This window comes from Dermacentor variabilis, chromosome 4, assembly GCF_050947875.1.
Source record: "Dermacentor variabilis isolate Ectoservices chromosome 4, ASM5094787v1, whole genome shotgun sequence".
In the NCBI taxonomy this organism is placed as follows: Eukaryota; Metazoa; Arthropoda; class Arachnida; order Ixodida; family Ixodidae; genus Dermacentor; species Dermacentor variabilis.
In genome coordinates, this window is record NC_134571.1 from 230,504,773 (window position 1) to 230,519,548 (window position 14,776).

The window sequence follows — 14,776 nt, forward strand, 5'->3', positions numbered from 1 at the left end:
GGAAAAACCAGGCGGGTGAACAGGCAATGGGCAACTACAGCGTCGATTCTAAAAACGCCAGAGGAGAGATGCTGGTAGGATTCGCAGAAAGGAATAAGCTGAGAATAATGAACTCTTTTTCAGGAAACATAGCAACAGAAAGTGGACCTGGAAAAGCCCTAATGGTGAAACAAGAAATGAAATTGATTTCATACTTTCTGCCGATCCCAGCATAGTGCAAGATGTAAAAGTGATAGGTAGGGTAAAGGTGCAGTAATCATAGGTTAGTGAGGGCTAGGATTCACCTCAATTTGAACAGAGAAAGAGTAAAATTGGTCAAGAAAAAACAGGCCAACTTAGAGGCAGTAAGGGTAAAAGCAGACAAATTTAGGCTGGTACTTGCAAACAAATATGCAGCCTTAGAACAGAGAGATGATGATGACATAGACCTAATGAATGAAACTGTAACGAGGCTCGCTTCAGAGACAGCAACTGAAGTGGGAGGCAAGGCACCTAGGCAACCAGTAGGCATCATCATTATCAGCCTGGTTACGCCCACTGCAGGGCAAAGGCCTCTCCCATACTTCTCCAACAACCCTGGTCATGTACTAATTGGGGCTATGTTGTCCCTGCAAACCAGTAGGCAAGCTCTCCCAAGTAACAAAGGACCTAATAAAGAAATTACAAAGAATAAAAGTGTCCAACTCAAGAGATAAGATAGAATTCGCGGAACTGTCAGAACTGATCAACAAAGCGAAACTAAGTGATATTCGAAATTATAACATGAGAAAGACTGAAGAAGCCGTAAAGAATGGATGCAGCCTGAAATCAGTTCGAAGGAAACTTGGCATAGGACAAACCAAGTTGTATGCACTAAAGGATAAGCACCCCTGATCGCATGATCACGCCCCTGAATTTTGTCATCAAATTCGATTTTTTCATTTCCCGTGTAATGATCGCACCCCGAACTAGCCGCAGCGATATGTCGTGTGCGAAGTCTAGCTAATAATCGCGCTTACCATCTGTCGACTGCTACGTGAACGACTCTTCAAGACAAACCAAGTGGTCTGCACGCACCAAACATTCTTAATCTTAAGCAGATGCCCCATTTCATTCCCTTCATCATTTTTCCGCATTTCCATGGCAAAAAAAAAGTTACAACCAAACTTGCCTTTATTATGTGCAGGCTTTATAATGGTTGTGGTCAACAACAACAACAACAAAGGCGTCTTTCGATTCTTTTCTGCACTCGTGGGCCTGCAACAAATCGTGAGCGGCAATGATAGTAGTCACGTTTACACTGATACGTTAGAAGTGTACTATATTCATACGCCGATGCTTGTAACACAGCTAAGATATTCGCCTATCCTTAGCGTAAACGTGCCGCATTAGGATAGCAGTGAAGACAAATGCCGCAGTTTCCGCAGCATGCCTGCCATGTGTTTCTATGTCACTGGCAGCTAAGCGCGCCCATCTGTTTATGTCCCCTAAAAGGGGACATTGCTACATTATTGCTGCAAATTTGCCAATATTAATGATATTATTCATTACTGATACAGAAAGAACTGTTTCAATGCACGTAATGTACTCACGAGAAGAAAAAAAATTGTGTTCGTTGCATTCGGCTTGCTCTGCCGGCCTCCATTTTTATTTTGGTGTCTTGCACTTCATACAACAGCAGCCGCCTATTTGTTGGCCTGTTGTCATCCCGCAGCAAATGCGGGATGAAAAATGTTTTTTCTTTTCGCAGGAAATTTAACCCACGTAATGATCGCACCCCTGAATTTGCGTCAATTTTTTTTTTACAAAAAAGTGCGATCATTATGCGAGTAAATATGGTATTACGATATCATCGAGCGATGCTCAAGAGATGAGCCGCCGCGAGAATGACGAAGTTGGTCGGTGCCCTTGGCACGAGCGAGTGTCGGCCTGGCTGCCTGGCTCCAGTGTAAATAGCTTGCAAATAGCTTCTTTCGTCTGTGTCTTTCCACACGTAACATTCTGGTGGAGGTTAGCGATCCCCGTCCTCGCCACGTAACTCCAAAGTGGTCGACACATCGAGCTTGCCACCATGCGTCTCGGTGATGAGCCCGGCTCTGCAACGGCTTCGGCTTGTCTGACTGCACCAATCGCCACGGTTGCCCCACATCGCGACCCATGTGTGCTCTCTGGCCTGAAGGGACAGGATGTTGACGAATGGATCAAGCTCTACGAACATGCCCGTGCTAATAACAGGTGGGACCCAACGATTATGCTCGCCAGTGTCATCTTTTATCTCGGCAGCACCCCATGCGTGTGGCACCAAATGCATGACGATGAGATAACCGGTTGGGACAGTTTCAAAAAAAGCTACGGGATCTGTTCGGCGACCCCATTGGTCGCAAGGTTGCCACGAGAAAGGCTCTTGTGTCTCGTGTTCAGTCATATACTGAGCCGTATGTTTCCTACATTCTCGATGTCTTGGCTCTATGCCGCAAAGCTGACGTTAATATGTCCGAAGCAGATAAAGTGGCACATGTGCTAAAAGGCATCGCCGACGATGCTTTCAATTTGCTTGTTTTCGGCAACGTGTCGACTATCGATGCCATCATAAAAGAATGCCGTCGCCTTGAACAAGCTAAGAGCCGCCGTATCTCACACCACATTACGCGGTTACCCAACACTGCTGCTATGTCGACATATGAGGGTCGACCGCGTCAAACCACCACCTGTGACGACTCATAAGAAGCCAACAAACACTGACACCAAGGACAACATAGGGGAAATTATTTGCGCTTAATTAATGAAATAAAGAAACGATAAATTAATGGAAATTAAAGTGGATGAAAAAACAACTTGCCACAGGCGGGAACCGAACCCACAACCTTCGCATTTCGCGTGCGATGCTCTACCAATTGAGCTACCGTGGCGCTTTTTTCCCATCCACTTTCTTGGGTATTTATGTGTCCTAGTAGAACCCTGGGAGTGTTAGCCAGCGCCACCACTCACAGACCTTGGCGGCGGACGTGGAACGTCCTTCTTGCCGCAGACGTCACGAGAACGTGATCTTTTTTTTGGGTGAAGGCAACTGGTCAATAAACCCACATATGCTACCTGAAGGCATCAATGTTGCCGGATTCGAGACCCTCGCTAACACTCCCAGGGCTCTACTAGGACACATAAATACCCAAGAAAGTGGATGGGAAAACAGCGCCGCGGTAGCTCAATTGGTAGAGCATTGCACGCGAAATGCGAAGGTTGTGAGTTCGGTTCCCACCTGCGGCAAGTTGTTTTTTCATCCACTTTAATTTCCATTAATTTATCGTTTCTTTATTTCATTAATTAAGCACAAATAATTTCCCCTATGTTGTCCTTGGTGTCAGTGTTTGTTGGCTTCTTATGATATGCCTAATAAAAATCGGGCCCCTCGGTTAACCCCCTTTCTTCTCGTTGATCACCTGTGACGACGTCACCTGTATTGTTTGCTGTGAACTCGAGGTCACCTGTTCGCCAGCTTTCTCCACGACGCCTCCCGATCTGCCAGCAGCCACCATTGCGATGATTCAGGCCGTCGTCAGACAGGAATTTGAGAACATGGGTCTGAACTCTGTGTGTTCCGCATCTCAGCCTAGCATTCCCCAGTTCTCTAGCGGCCCTCCTCATCCCCGGCAGTCCTTTTCTGCCACATCTCGCCGCAACCCGCCCGAATGGCGTACCCCTGATGACAGGCTGATCTGCTTCCACTGCTGTTGCATCGGCCACGTCGCTTGTCACTGCCGCAACCGATGGCCACCACCTCCTCGGACATACGCCGCCGCTTATTCCCGCACCTTTGGACCTTCTGTTCCCTATACCACCCGCCATGAACCGACTGCCGCTGATGCTCCTGCTTCGAACCTTCGCTATAGCCACTTTCCCTCACCTCGACGCCATCAGTCTCGTTCGCCCCAACCCAGTTGCTTCTCTTCACCACCTATTGCCTCCCGGAACGAGCTGGAAAACTAGGCACTGCAGCTTCTGGAGGTGAAGCTGTGCTGTCGACCCTGCCCTCAAATCCTCTACTCTACCTACGAACCGAAACCTCTACCTACGAACCGAATCCTCTACCTACGAACCGAAACCTTCTTGACGTTGACGTTGACGGCTATCCTGTCATGGCACTCATCGATACAGGAGCACATCTTTCTATTATGAGTGCTGCCTTCCGACGACGACTGAACAAGCTCCTTACCGCAGCGTCGGCCGCGTTGCGGATGGCGGTACTGTGCCTATCATCGGCATGTGTATGACACATGTCAGCATTGCCGGCCACCACACTCCTGTCCTCTTCACCGTAATTGCTCATTGCCCCTATGACCTCATTCTTGGCCTCAATTTTTCTCTCCGCGCATTCTGCTCTTATTGACTGTTTTTTCAGTACCCTTCGCCTTGAGTTGCCAATGCTCGCAGAACCTTCTGACGCACCCCACTGCCGCTTACGCCCCACCGGCCTTCTTCGCCTGCTGCCAAACTCAATAGCCTACATTGAAGTATTGTATTTCCCACCAGTTCCTGATGGCGAGTACCTCGTCACTCCTCTGCCTGACATTCCAATACACTATGACGTTACTGTGCCTCACAGGTCAGGTCAGGTCAGTTTATTTCCTTAAAGGCCCCTTTATCAGGGGTGTTGCATAAGGAGTGGGGTACATCTCTCAACAACAATTCAACGTGATAACAAACGAAACATTTGAAAAGTGGTAGATACCCTGTATAAACAACTACATACTTGTGACAAATTGTCAATTAGAAGAAAAAGCAACATTTATTTTGGCTAAAGAGAAGAAACAATGGCAATGGACAATTCACTTCAGTAACTAGTGGAACATTTGAAAAAAGGTAGGTACATTGCATATAATCGAAAACGTACGGTAGATGATGAATTTGTACAAAAATGTAATTAATTTGACATAATTGAAGCAACCTCAGCAATGAACACATGGTGATTATTTGTATATACAACATAGTGGGGAAGGGCATTCCAATCATTTGCTGTTCGAGAAAAAAAAGAAGCAGAGAAGGTAGTTGTATGTGAGCGTGGTTTTAAAACTTGGAGCGGATGACGAGCGCATTGTGATATTTTTGCGGGTGGAATGATGTATGGCACACGATTAAGTGAACTGTAGAAAAACTTAGAAAAAAAGACCAACGCTGGCTATCTTACGGCGGTGCGAGAGCGACTCTACTCAAATTTCTTTTAAGGATGATATGCTTACGTCATATGAGTAGGATGAATGAATGTATCTTACTGCACGATTTTGGAAGCGCTCAAGTGCGTTAACGAAATATTTTTGATATGGGTTCCAGATTGGTGACACATATTCGACTTTAGGCCTGATAAGTGATTTGCATGCCACAAGTCTGACATCCTGAGGCGCACGACGCAAGTGGCACCTCACAAAGCCGAGTGTTTTGTTTGCCAATGATACTTTGCTGTTGATATGCGTGTCCCAGTTAAGATCACAGGAAATTAAGACGTCTAAGTACTTGAAAGATTTTACTGTTTCAATCCGATTGTTGGCTATTGTGTAAGAAGACAAGAAAGGTGTACGACATATGTTTACATTTTTTTGGATTAAGAGTCATTAGCCATTGGGTGCTCACATTGGCTACATTGGCTCACATTGGCTAATGGGTGCACATTGGGTGCTCACAGTGTACTTACTATTACTGCGAACCGCACTCGCATACCTGTCTTTAACTTTGGTGCATACCTGTCTTTAACTTTGGACTGGCAAAGCAAATTCTACCGCAAGGTATTTGCCTTGCCACTATTGATTGTCTTCGTGACCATCACATGGCAGCGTTATTGACCGATGGTTCTCGCGAGCTTAGCATGCCCCTCGTGCCAGCCTTGGGCACAGATCCCAACATAAAGAAAATGGCTGCGACGAACCTGTCCTCTGCGCAGGCTGAAGACCTTTGCCAAGTACATATTATTGTCCTACCGAGATATTTTTGACTTCGATGATCACCCTTTAGGCCAGACACTCGCGGTCAAGCATCAATTTCTTACTGGCGATGCTACGCCTATTCACCGACGACCGTATCGAGTTTCTGCGTCGGAACGCCAAGTAATTCAAAATGAAGTGAACAAAATGCTAGATAAAAACAGCATTGAGCCTTCTTCGAGTCCCTGGGCGTCACCTGTGGTGTTGGTTAAGAAGAAGGATGGCATGTGGCGCTTCTGTGTAGACTACCGTCACCTGAACAACATTACTAAGAAAGACGTCTACCCGCTCCCACATATAGACGACGCTCTTGACTGCCTGCACGGTTCTAGCTATTTCTCGTCTATTGATCTTCGTTCAGGATACTGGCAGATTGCTGTTGACGATATGGACAGAGAAAAAACCGCGTTCGTCACACCTGATGGTCACACCAATTTAAAGTAATGCCGTTTGGATTATGCAACGCTCCTGCCACCTTTAAGCATATGATGGACTGCTTGCTCCAAGGTTTCAAATGGTCCACATGCCTCTGCTACCTCGACGACATCATCGTCTTCTCGCCAACGTTCGACACTCGCCTTGAGCGTCTAACAACTATACTTGATATATTTCGAAAGGCGAAGCTGCAACTTAACTCGCCCAAATGTTGTTTTGACCATCGACAAATTACTCTTCTGGGCCATCTCGTTGATGATTCCGGAGTACAGCCTGATCCCGACAAAACTTGCGCTGTCCGAGAGTTTTCGGTTCCGAAGACAGCCGCAGACGTTCGAAGTTTTGTAGGGCTATGCTCGTACTTTCGTCGTTTTGTTCCAGATTTTGTGATAATTGCTAGACCCCTCACTAATCTTTTGAAGAAAGGCGTACAATTCTCGTGGGGTACTGCAGAAGGCGGCGGGTCTTCTCTCGTCTCGTCACTCTTCTAACCTCACCACCAATTCTCACCCACTTCGACCCTGATGCCCCTACAGAATTGCGTACAGATGCCAGCGGTCATGGCGTAGGTGCCGTCTTAGCCCAGCGCCAGCGTGGCCAGGATCGAGTAATTGCTTATGTGAGCCACCTCCTAGCACCATCGGAGCGCAACTATTTCATTACGGAACGAGAATGCCTTGCTGTTGTCTGAGCGGTTGCGAAGTTTCATCCTTACTTTTACGGTTGCCCTTTTTCCGTAGTCGCTGACCATCATGCTCTCTGCTGGCCCTCATCGCTAAAAGATCTTACAAGCCGGCTTGGTCGATGGGCTTTGAGGCTACAAGAATTTTCATATTTCGTGGTGTACAAGTCTGGCTGCCTGCACCAAGACGCTGACAACTCGTCGCGTTACCCTGTTGACGACTCTGACTCCTCCAATATTGCCAGCTGCTTCATTTCACCGACGAGCAACGTCTTGACGCCTACATCAGAGCACTCATCAACCGTTTTGAACACTCTCCGGCCGATGCTACTCTACGCCTTTTCGTCCTATGCGATCGTACTCTGTATCGTCATAACCTTCATCCAGATGGCTCCGAGTTCCTACTTGTAATACCTAAACACCTCCGCTCTACCCTTCTAGAAGAGCTTCATGACGCACCAACGGCAGGCTACCTCGGCATATCTTGAACCTGTGACCATGTCCGTCACAGTTTCTTCTGGCTGGGCCTTGCCCGTTCCGTACAATGTTATGTTGCCACTTTTGAACTTTGCCAACGACGTAAAAGCCTTCCCAGCTCCCCGCTGGTTACCTGCAGCCGCTTGACATCCGTGCCGAGCCCTTCCATCGTGTCGGCTTGAACCTTTTCGGCTACATCAGGAAACAAGTGGGTTGCAGTCACGGTGGACTACGCGACCCGCTACGTCGTAACCCGCGCTCTTACGACCAGTTGCGCAACTGATATTGCAGACTTCCTACTACATGATATTATTTTGATGCATGGTGCTCCGCATCAATTGCTAACAGACCGTGGCCGTACATTTTTGGCCAAAGTCATCGACGACATCATGCGTGCCTGCTCAATATGGCATAAATTTACCACCTCCTACCGTCCCCAAACGAACGGCCTCACTGAGCGCTTGAACCGCACCCTTACAGACATGCTATCCAAATACGTTTCCGACAACCACCGTGACTGAGACCTGGCTCTACCTTACGTTACCTTTGCATACAACTCTTCCCGTCTCGAAACTGCTGGCTTTTCCCCATTTTACCTCTTGTATGGTCGTGAACCGACACTACCACTGGACACTCTGCTTCCATCCGCCACAGCTTCTACTAACGATTATGCCCATGCTGACCATGCTCGCCAACTGGTGCGCGCTCATCTACAAGTGTCTCAAGACAAACAGAAGCAACGCTATGACCTCCATCACCGTATGTCCATTTTGTGCCCGGCACCCTCGTGTTGCTTTGGTCACCATCGCGTGAAGTTGGCCTTTGTGAAAAACTGCTTTCCTGTTACACAGGCCCATATCGCGTGCTCCGCAAAGTGACCGATGTTACCTATGAAATTGTTCTAGCCACGCTCACTGTGTCCTCCGCTGTGACAACCAGTGACATTGTCCACATTGCCCGGCTCCCTACAACTCTCCACGCGCCTTGGATATTTAACAGCACCGTGACGGTGGTTTTGCTGCCGGGGGGGTAGTATTATGATATCATCGAGCGATGCTCAAGAGACAAGTCACCGCGAGAACGACGGTGAAGTAGGTTGGTGCCCTTGGCGCGAGCGAGTGTCGGCCTGGCTGCCTGGCTCCAGTGTAAATAGCCTGTAAATAGCCTCTTTCATCTGTGTCTTTCCACACGTAACAATATGATCAGCAATCTCGAAGGTATAATAGAGGCAGTGAAAGAATTCTGTACTGACCTGTACGGTATCCAGAGGCCTGAGGAGTGCTCTATCAAAAACAATGAAAATTATACAGAAACTCCTCCTATAACTAGAGATGAGGTCAGAAGGGCCTTGCTAGGCATGAAATGGAGAAAAGTGACAGGAGAGGATGGAATAACAGTCGATTTAATCAAACATGGAGGAGACATAATGCCAGGAAAACTGGCGGCTCTCTATACAAAGTGTCTTATCGACTGCAAGGGTCCCAGAAAACTGGAAGAATGCAAACATTATACTAATCCACAACAAGGGAGACGTTAAAGAACTGAAAAATTATAGGCCCATTAGCTTACTTCCAGTCAATTGTTTTCGAAAATGCCATCACTTTTGCAAGATTTTGTCTAACTTGGCACCGGATGCAGAGCAACAGTGCTCCACGTAAGCAGTAGCATTTCTCCAGCGCACGCTGTCTCCCATAGACGCCGACGCATACAGTGTCGAGTGCAAAAGTGATCGTATCTCGTATACTCGAAGGCAGTCGATCGAGATTACGGCCCCTTAGTGCAAATCTACATCTGATCCTGAATCTGCACACGATGCCTGTCAGGTGGCACGGAAACCAGCATTCTTGAAGCAACAGATGCGTATTCCCGGACGATCGTTTAATCACGGCCCGATCCATTGTACTCCAAGCTGCGACTGCCATCTCAAGTGCCATATTCCATGTCGGTGAGACGGATTTCCTTGTTTTTGCTACATTTTGCTCACCGAGGCGCACATTACGCACTGCACTAGTAGTGTGCAAAAACCGTTGTCACATGCCGGTAGCAACATGTGTGCCGCTTCGAACGGGTATGGTGATCATCAAAGAAGATGGCGTCCATGACGTGTTTCTGGTGCACACGATTACAAGAAAAATGTCGGCGCCCATGCCAGTGTAATGTGGTAGTATTTTTCGCAATTTTAGTGCAAAGCAAGCACATTTGAGCACATTTTGGAGCATTTGGAGCAGGTAATATGCGGGGTTACGTTCCGGCAAATTTAGTTGATGCAGAATTGTAGTACAGCGACATTTAGTTGCCGAGAGGTACGAAATGCATTGAATCCTATGGGCATTCACCAGGGATACGGATATTTTGTTGTCGCGAAAATTTGTTGTCGCGGGGTTTCGCTATTGCGGGTTTCCACTGTATTTTGTATGAGACGTAATTAGCATGATAATGCCATGACATATTGGAGGAAAATATAACCCCTAGGCATTTGAATTGCTCTACTATTTCTACAGGACGTGAATTTAAAGTAATATCTTCATGCAGTGGGATCAGTTTAATTTTCGGTGTGAAAATGACAGCCTTACTTTTACCCTCATTGATTTTCATTGAATTATCAGTGGACCAATCCTCTAGGGCTTTCATTACAACGTTACATTGGTCAATAAGTTTGAAACTATTATTACCGGCAAAGAACAGACTTGTATCATCCGCATAGATGACAAACTTTGTGTTATGGTTAATGCTTATTTATATCATTTATATAAATGTTGAAGAGTAAGGTCCTAGCGTACTTCCTTGAGAAACACCGCATATGAGGGCTTTCGGTTCAGACTGTATACCATTAATTAATGCCACTTGTTGCCTAAATGATAGATAGGAGTTCAGTAATGATAGTGCTTTCCCTGGGAAACTATAGCGCTGCAATTCATTTAACAAGATTTTATGATGCATGAGATCAAAAGCCCTTGAAAAATACACGAACTTACCAGTGACAATAGCTTTGTTTTCTAGTTGTGTTATTATATATTCTTTTTGATCGAGTAATGCAGACTCGGTTGATTTGCCTTTGCAGAAGCCAAACTGAAATGGTGTTAGCAGGTTAAATTTATGAATGAAGTTAGACAGTCTTAGATGAAGCATTCTTTCAAAGGCTTTTGGGAACACTGGCAGATTTGAGATTGGTCTGTAATTTCCAAGAACATTTCGATCTCCATTTTTTAAAAAAGACAATGACTTTTCCTAATTGCAGCTTTTTGTGATGTGAGCAAGTATCGATGTGATAATTTCAATTAGATGCTTGACTGGCTGAATTTGAATGTCATCGATGTTACAGCTACTGCTGTTGTTGAGATTTCTTACCACTGACACTAGTACTTCGGCTTTCGCAACACGATGCAGAAAAACTGATTCATCATTTCAAATGTGTATATATGTGCAAGCATCAGATTGAGCAGCGCTAGTAGTCATTTTTTAAACGTATTGAACACATTAGCCAATTCCACATCAGCAATGTCCTTTTCATCAATATTTAATTTGGTTCATGCTGTACATACACTATTACGCTATAACAGAGTATTTAATCTTGCCCACAGTGTTCTATGTCTAGCATTCTTGACTTCCAGAAGCAATAACTGATAGGAAGTTCGTGCAGATTTCAGTTTTTTAGTCAATATATTCCTGCATTTCTTAAACACTGCAAAGTCCTCAGCCTGATGTGTGCACAAAAAATTCCTGTATAACTTTTGTTTGGCTGTATTTCTCTGCGGAGCTCTAGCGTTATCCACGGCTTGCGAGTTTTGCGACCTCTCATGTGGGTCACAAGAGGAAAACAGCCATGATAAATTTGTTTAAAGGTATCAATAAACATATTATAGGCTAAATCTGCATCATCTAGTTCAGCTATCCTACTCCGATCTATTTTCACGAGCTCGTCACCAAGGATGTCAGTGATGTCCCTGTAAATGCTTGGTATGTCACTGATGTAGATTTTCTCCCTATTGTACCAGGCTTCTCTACGCAAACAAATGCGGGAAGATGATCACTTATGCAACAAAATAAAATGCCCGATATTAGATTCGTCTGCATAGAGTCAGTGATAATCAGATCAAGCACAGAATGGTTTTCACTTGACTCTTGTTGGCATATTAATCAGGTTAACAAAGCCATTAGACACACTGGTTGTGTTAAAATCTCTAGCAGGCAGGCTGGGAATATTCATATTAATATTAAAATCACCACAAGCTATTAACGTTTACTGATTGTAACACTGAACAACAGAAGCCATAAACAGGTCATAAAACTGCAGAAATTATGAAATATTGCAGGCTGGAGGCCAGTATCATACAGAAGACACAGTGCTTTGTGTATAAATCCAAAAAATTTCATAATCTCTGGTTATTACAGTGTACGATTCAAGTGCTTGACCTTGTGCATCATTGCTGAGCAATATTGCGACACCACCACCATTTTGCCTATTTATGCAATATGTGGTATAGTCTTTCAATCTGAAGACATCGTAGTCACAAGTGCTCCATGTCTCCGTTAGCATTATTGCAGAAAATTGAAAAGAGAATCCGGCAAAAAATTCTTCTAAGCGCAATATTTTGTTTTTCACTGACCTACCTAGTATTCAGGTGAATACATTTGTGAGAAGCTGTCGAGAACTTTTGACACTGCTTGGTTCACATCATTAGGCAAAAAGTAGCGAGTCTCATCCATCGCGCTTTCTTTGAAAACAAAAGAATAAACTTAGCATCAGTTATACCAAGGTTGTCTTTACTCCTAATAGCAATGGCAACTGCTCAACTGTACTTTCGAGTGAGAATTTTTTCATTTATATACCAGACGAAATCATAGCCTTTTGCTTTTGCTTTCTCTTTCGCAGATCGAAAAAGTTATCTGTGGTAACAAGTTAAATTTTCCTGAATGAAAACTTTCGGTGCACTGTTCTTGAGCGCATTCTTTTTCTGCAGCCATGTGCCCCTTATCTGTTGTCTGGCAAACCTTATGATAATTCCATTATCTTGTCTCGCTGGCGGGCCTGATAGTTCAGCGTCAGTCTCGAAGCGTGTCGGCAACCTGGTCCAATGATGACAATAGGTTCTCACCAGCAACTACAAGGACACCATGTACTTCCAGATTAAGCCGCCGGTTGCGAAATTCTAGGTCATTTACCTGTCGCCAAAGCTGATTTATCCCTCAAGGTATAGAGGATGGTGGAGTATAGAAATACATAAAAACCAAGGATGACACATTAACATGTACAGGCACACAACAGCATGAAATTTTCAAAGCTCACGCTATTCAAAGTTTAAACAATTTTTGTTGTTACTTAGGAGCACCTGCTCACATACAGTTACAGGCATTGTACTGCATTGAAGCTTGCAGTGCTTTGGTGGAATGCAGGACTGATAAAAACTTGTGAAACACAACTTTCTGCAGTCCCACAGCGTGCATTCAGGCCTTCTTGTCCGGTGCTAAATCTCAGCAATACCCCTTTCAGAGTGCACTGTTGGCTGTGAGAGCAGACAGGGGCCATAAAAGAAAGTAATTTTGGTTACACTGCTTGGAAAGGGAACAAGTGTTCTAAAACAGTTTTCCTTTGAATCTTACTCTCTGCGAATGTTCTTGTGCAGCGGAGGTGTTGTACACACGGGACTGTCTGTCCAATCTGGAGGCATATCGGCATGACATCCCGGCAGACACCTACGAGGGCTGCCGACCTGCAGCCGAGAGCCCCAAGCTGGCCGTTTACGTTGACAACAACATCAAGGAGCTCGAGCTGAAACGGTGCGGCATTTTCATTCTACTGCAGAGGTCTCAAGGATTGCTACGTGGTCATAAAGATGGAACTAGTGGCAGACATGCAGAGGGCAAAGAATACCTTCAGCTGCTGCTTCTGCCACTGCTGCTTGTGTTATGTCAGGAAAGCTTAATTAGGTCCCCTGAAAATTCCCATCTGCTTCTGTTCTATGCCAACTAGATCTGGCCTATCACTTCTGCTGTCAGCTTAAATTGAAATGCAATTACTGCCTTTTATGTGCAATTACTGCATAGAAGGAAAGTGCAATGTGTAAACGTTTGGTAGACGGTTTCAAAGCATGGCGTAGTCCCAAGCATATGTTTTGGAGGCTGAATTAAGGCACTTTTACTAATGCAGGTGGAATTGGAAATGAAAGACTGCATTGGAACAGTTAGCATTTGAATTTATGCCAGTAGACTTAGGTTAATTTTTTTATGACTGGAGGCCCCGGCTGGCACCCATGCATTTCTTTGGGCCCAAACTTTTGTTATTTCAATGCTAAAACTAGCCTTCGCCAGAAAATTCTAACTCGAACAGCCTGACCAATAGCAACACCTTTACTGGTAGCGTCTGTCTCGGCAGAGTTTACTGGACAGTCGGAAATGCCTATGTTCGGCCTGCCCTAGAAAGATGTCAAAGCAGTAACGGTAGGTCGCGATGTCCGATTACGGTATTTACCAGCTCTACTGCGCACTATCCCCCACCCCCTCGTGAAAACTAAACCGAAAACTCGTTCGTGGAATTTCTATGCTTTGTCGCATGACACTATTGCATTGCGGCGAAGCTGACTTTAAAAACCATGCGGCAAAGCTAACTTTAGAAAACCAGCCATCACTGTGCAACACAACCCCTGCCCATTTTTTTTTTTTTTTTTGCTGAGAAATTGGGTATGCGTTAAACTTCTGCTTTGTTGAGGAGCTTTAATGCTACCTCTACGTTACCCGCCGTGGTTGCTCAGTGGCTATGTTGTTGGGCTGCTGAGCATGAGGTCGCGGGATCGAATCCTGGCCACGGCGGCCGCATTTCGATGAGGGCGAAATGCGAAAACACCCATGTACTTAGATTTAGGTGCACGTTAAAGAGCCCCAGGGGATCAAAATTTCCGGAGTCGTCCACTACGGCGTGCCTCATAATCAGAAAGTGGTTTTGGCATGTAAAACCCTATAATTAAAATTTTTTAAAATCTCTACGTTAGTTTTCTGCTTTCTTGTTGGTAAAAAATCAGGTGCGTGTTAGATTTCTGCTGTGTTTAAAAGCTTTAATCTTATCTCTATGTTAGTTTTATGCTTTGGACAGAATAGGGTAAATCCTGCCAAACTTGAAGAAGCGGTGTGTTTTGAAGTTTTTTTTCTGCATCTTGTTTCATTCGACCTGCCGGATAATGTTATGAATTCTGTTAGTCCCGTCAGGGTTGAATTAACAAAGTCGCCTGTAGTGCATTGC

General features: G+C 45.2%; 1 protein-coding gene across 1 annotated transcript in view; it reads left to right on the top strand.

Moving 5' to 3' along the window:
• Positions 1 to 14,776, top strand: part of crim (QVR superfamily protein crim) — a 114,665-nt gene that overhangs the window by 85,495 nt on the left and 14,394 nt on the right. Inside the window, exon 3 of the mRNA XM_075691048.1 lies at positions 13,167 to 13,320. Coding sequence (XP_075547163.1) covers positions 13,167 to 13,320 — 154 coding nt within the window. The remainder of the gene's footprint in view (positions 1 to 13,166; positions 13,321 to 14,776) is intronic.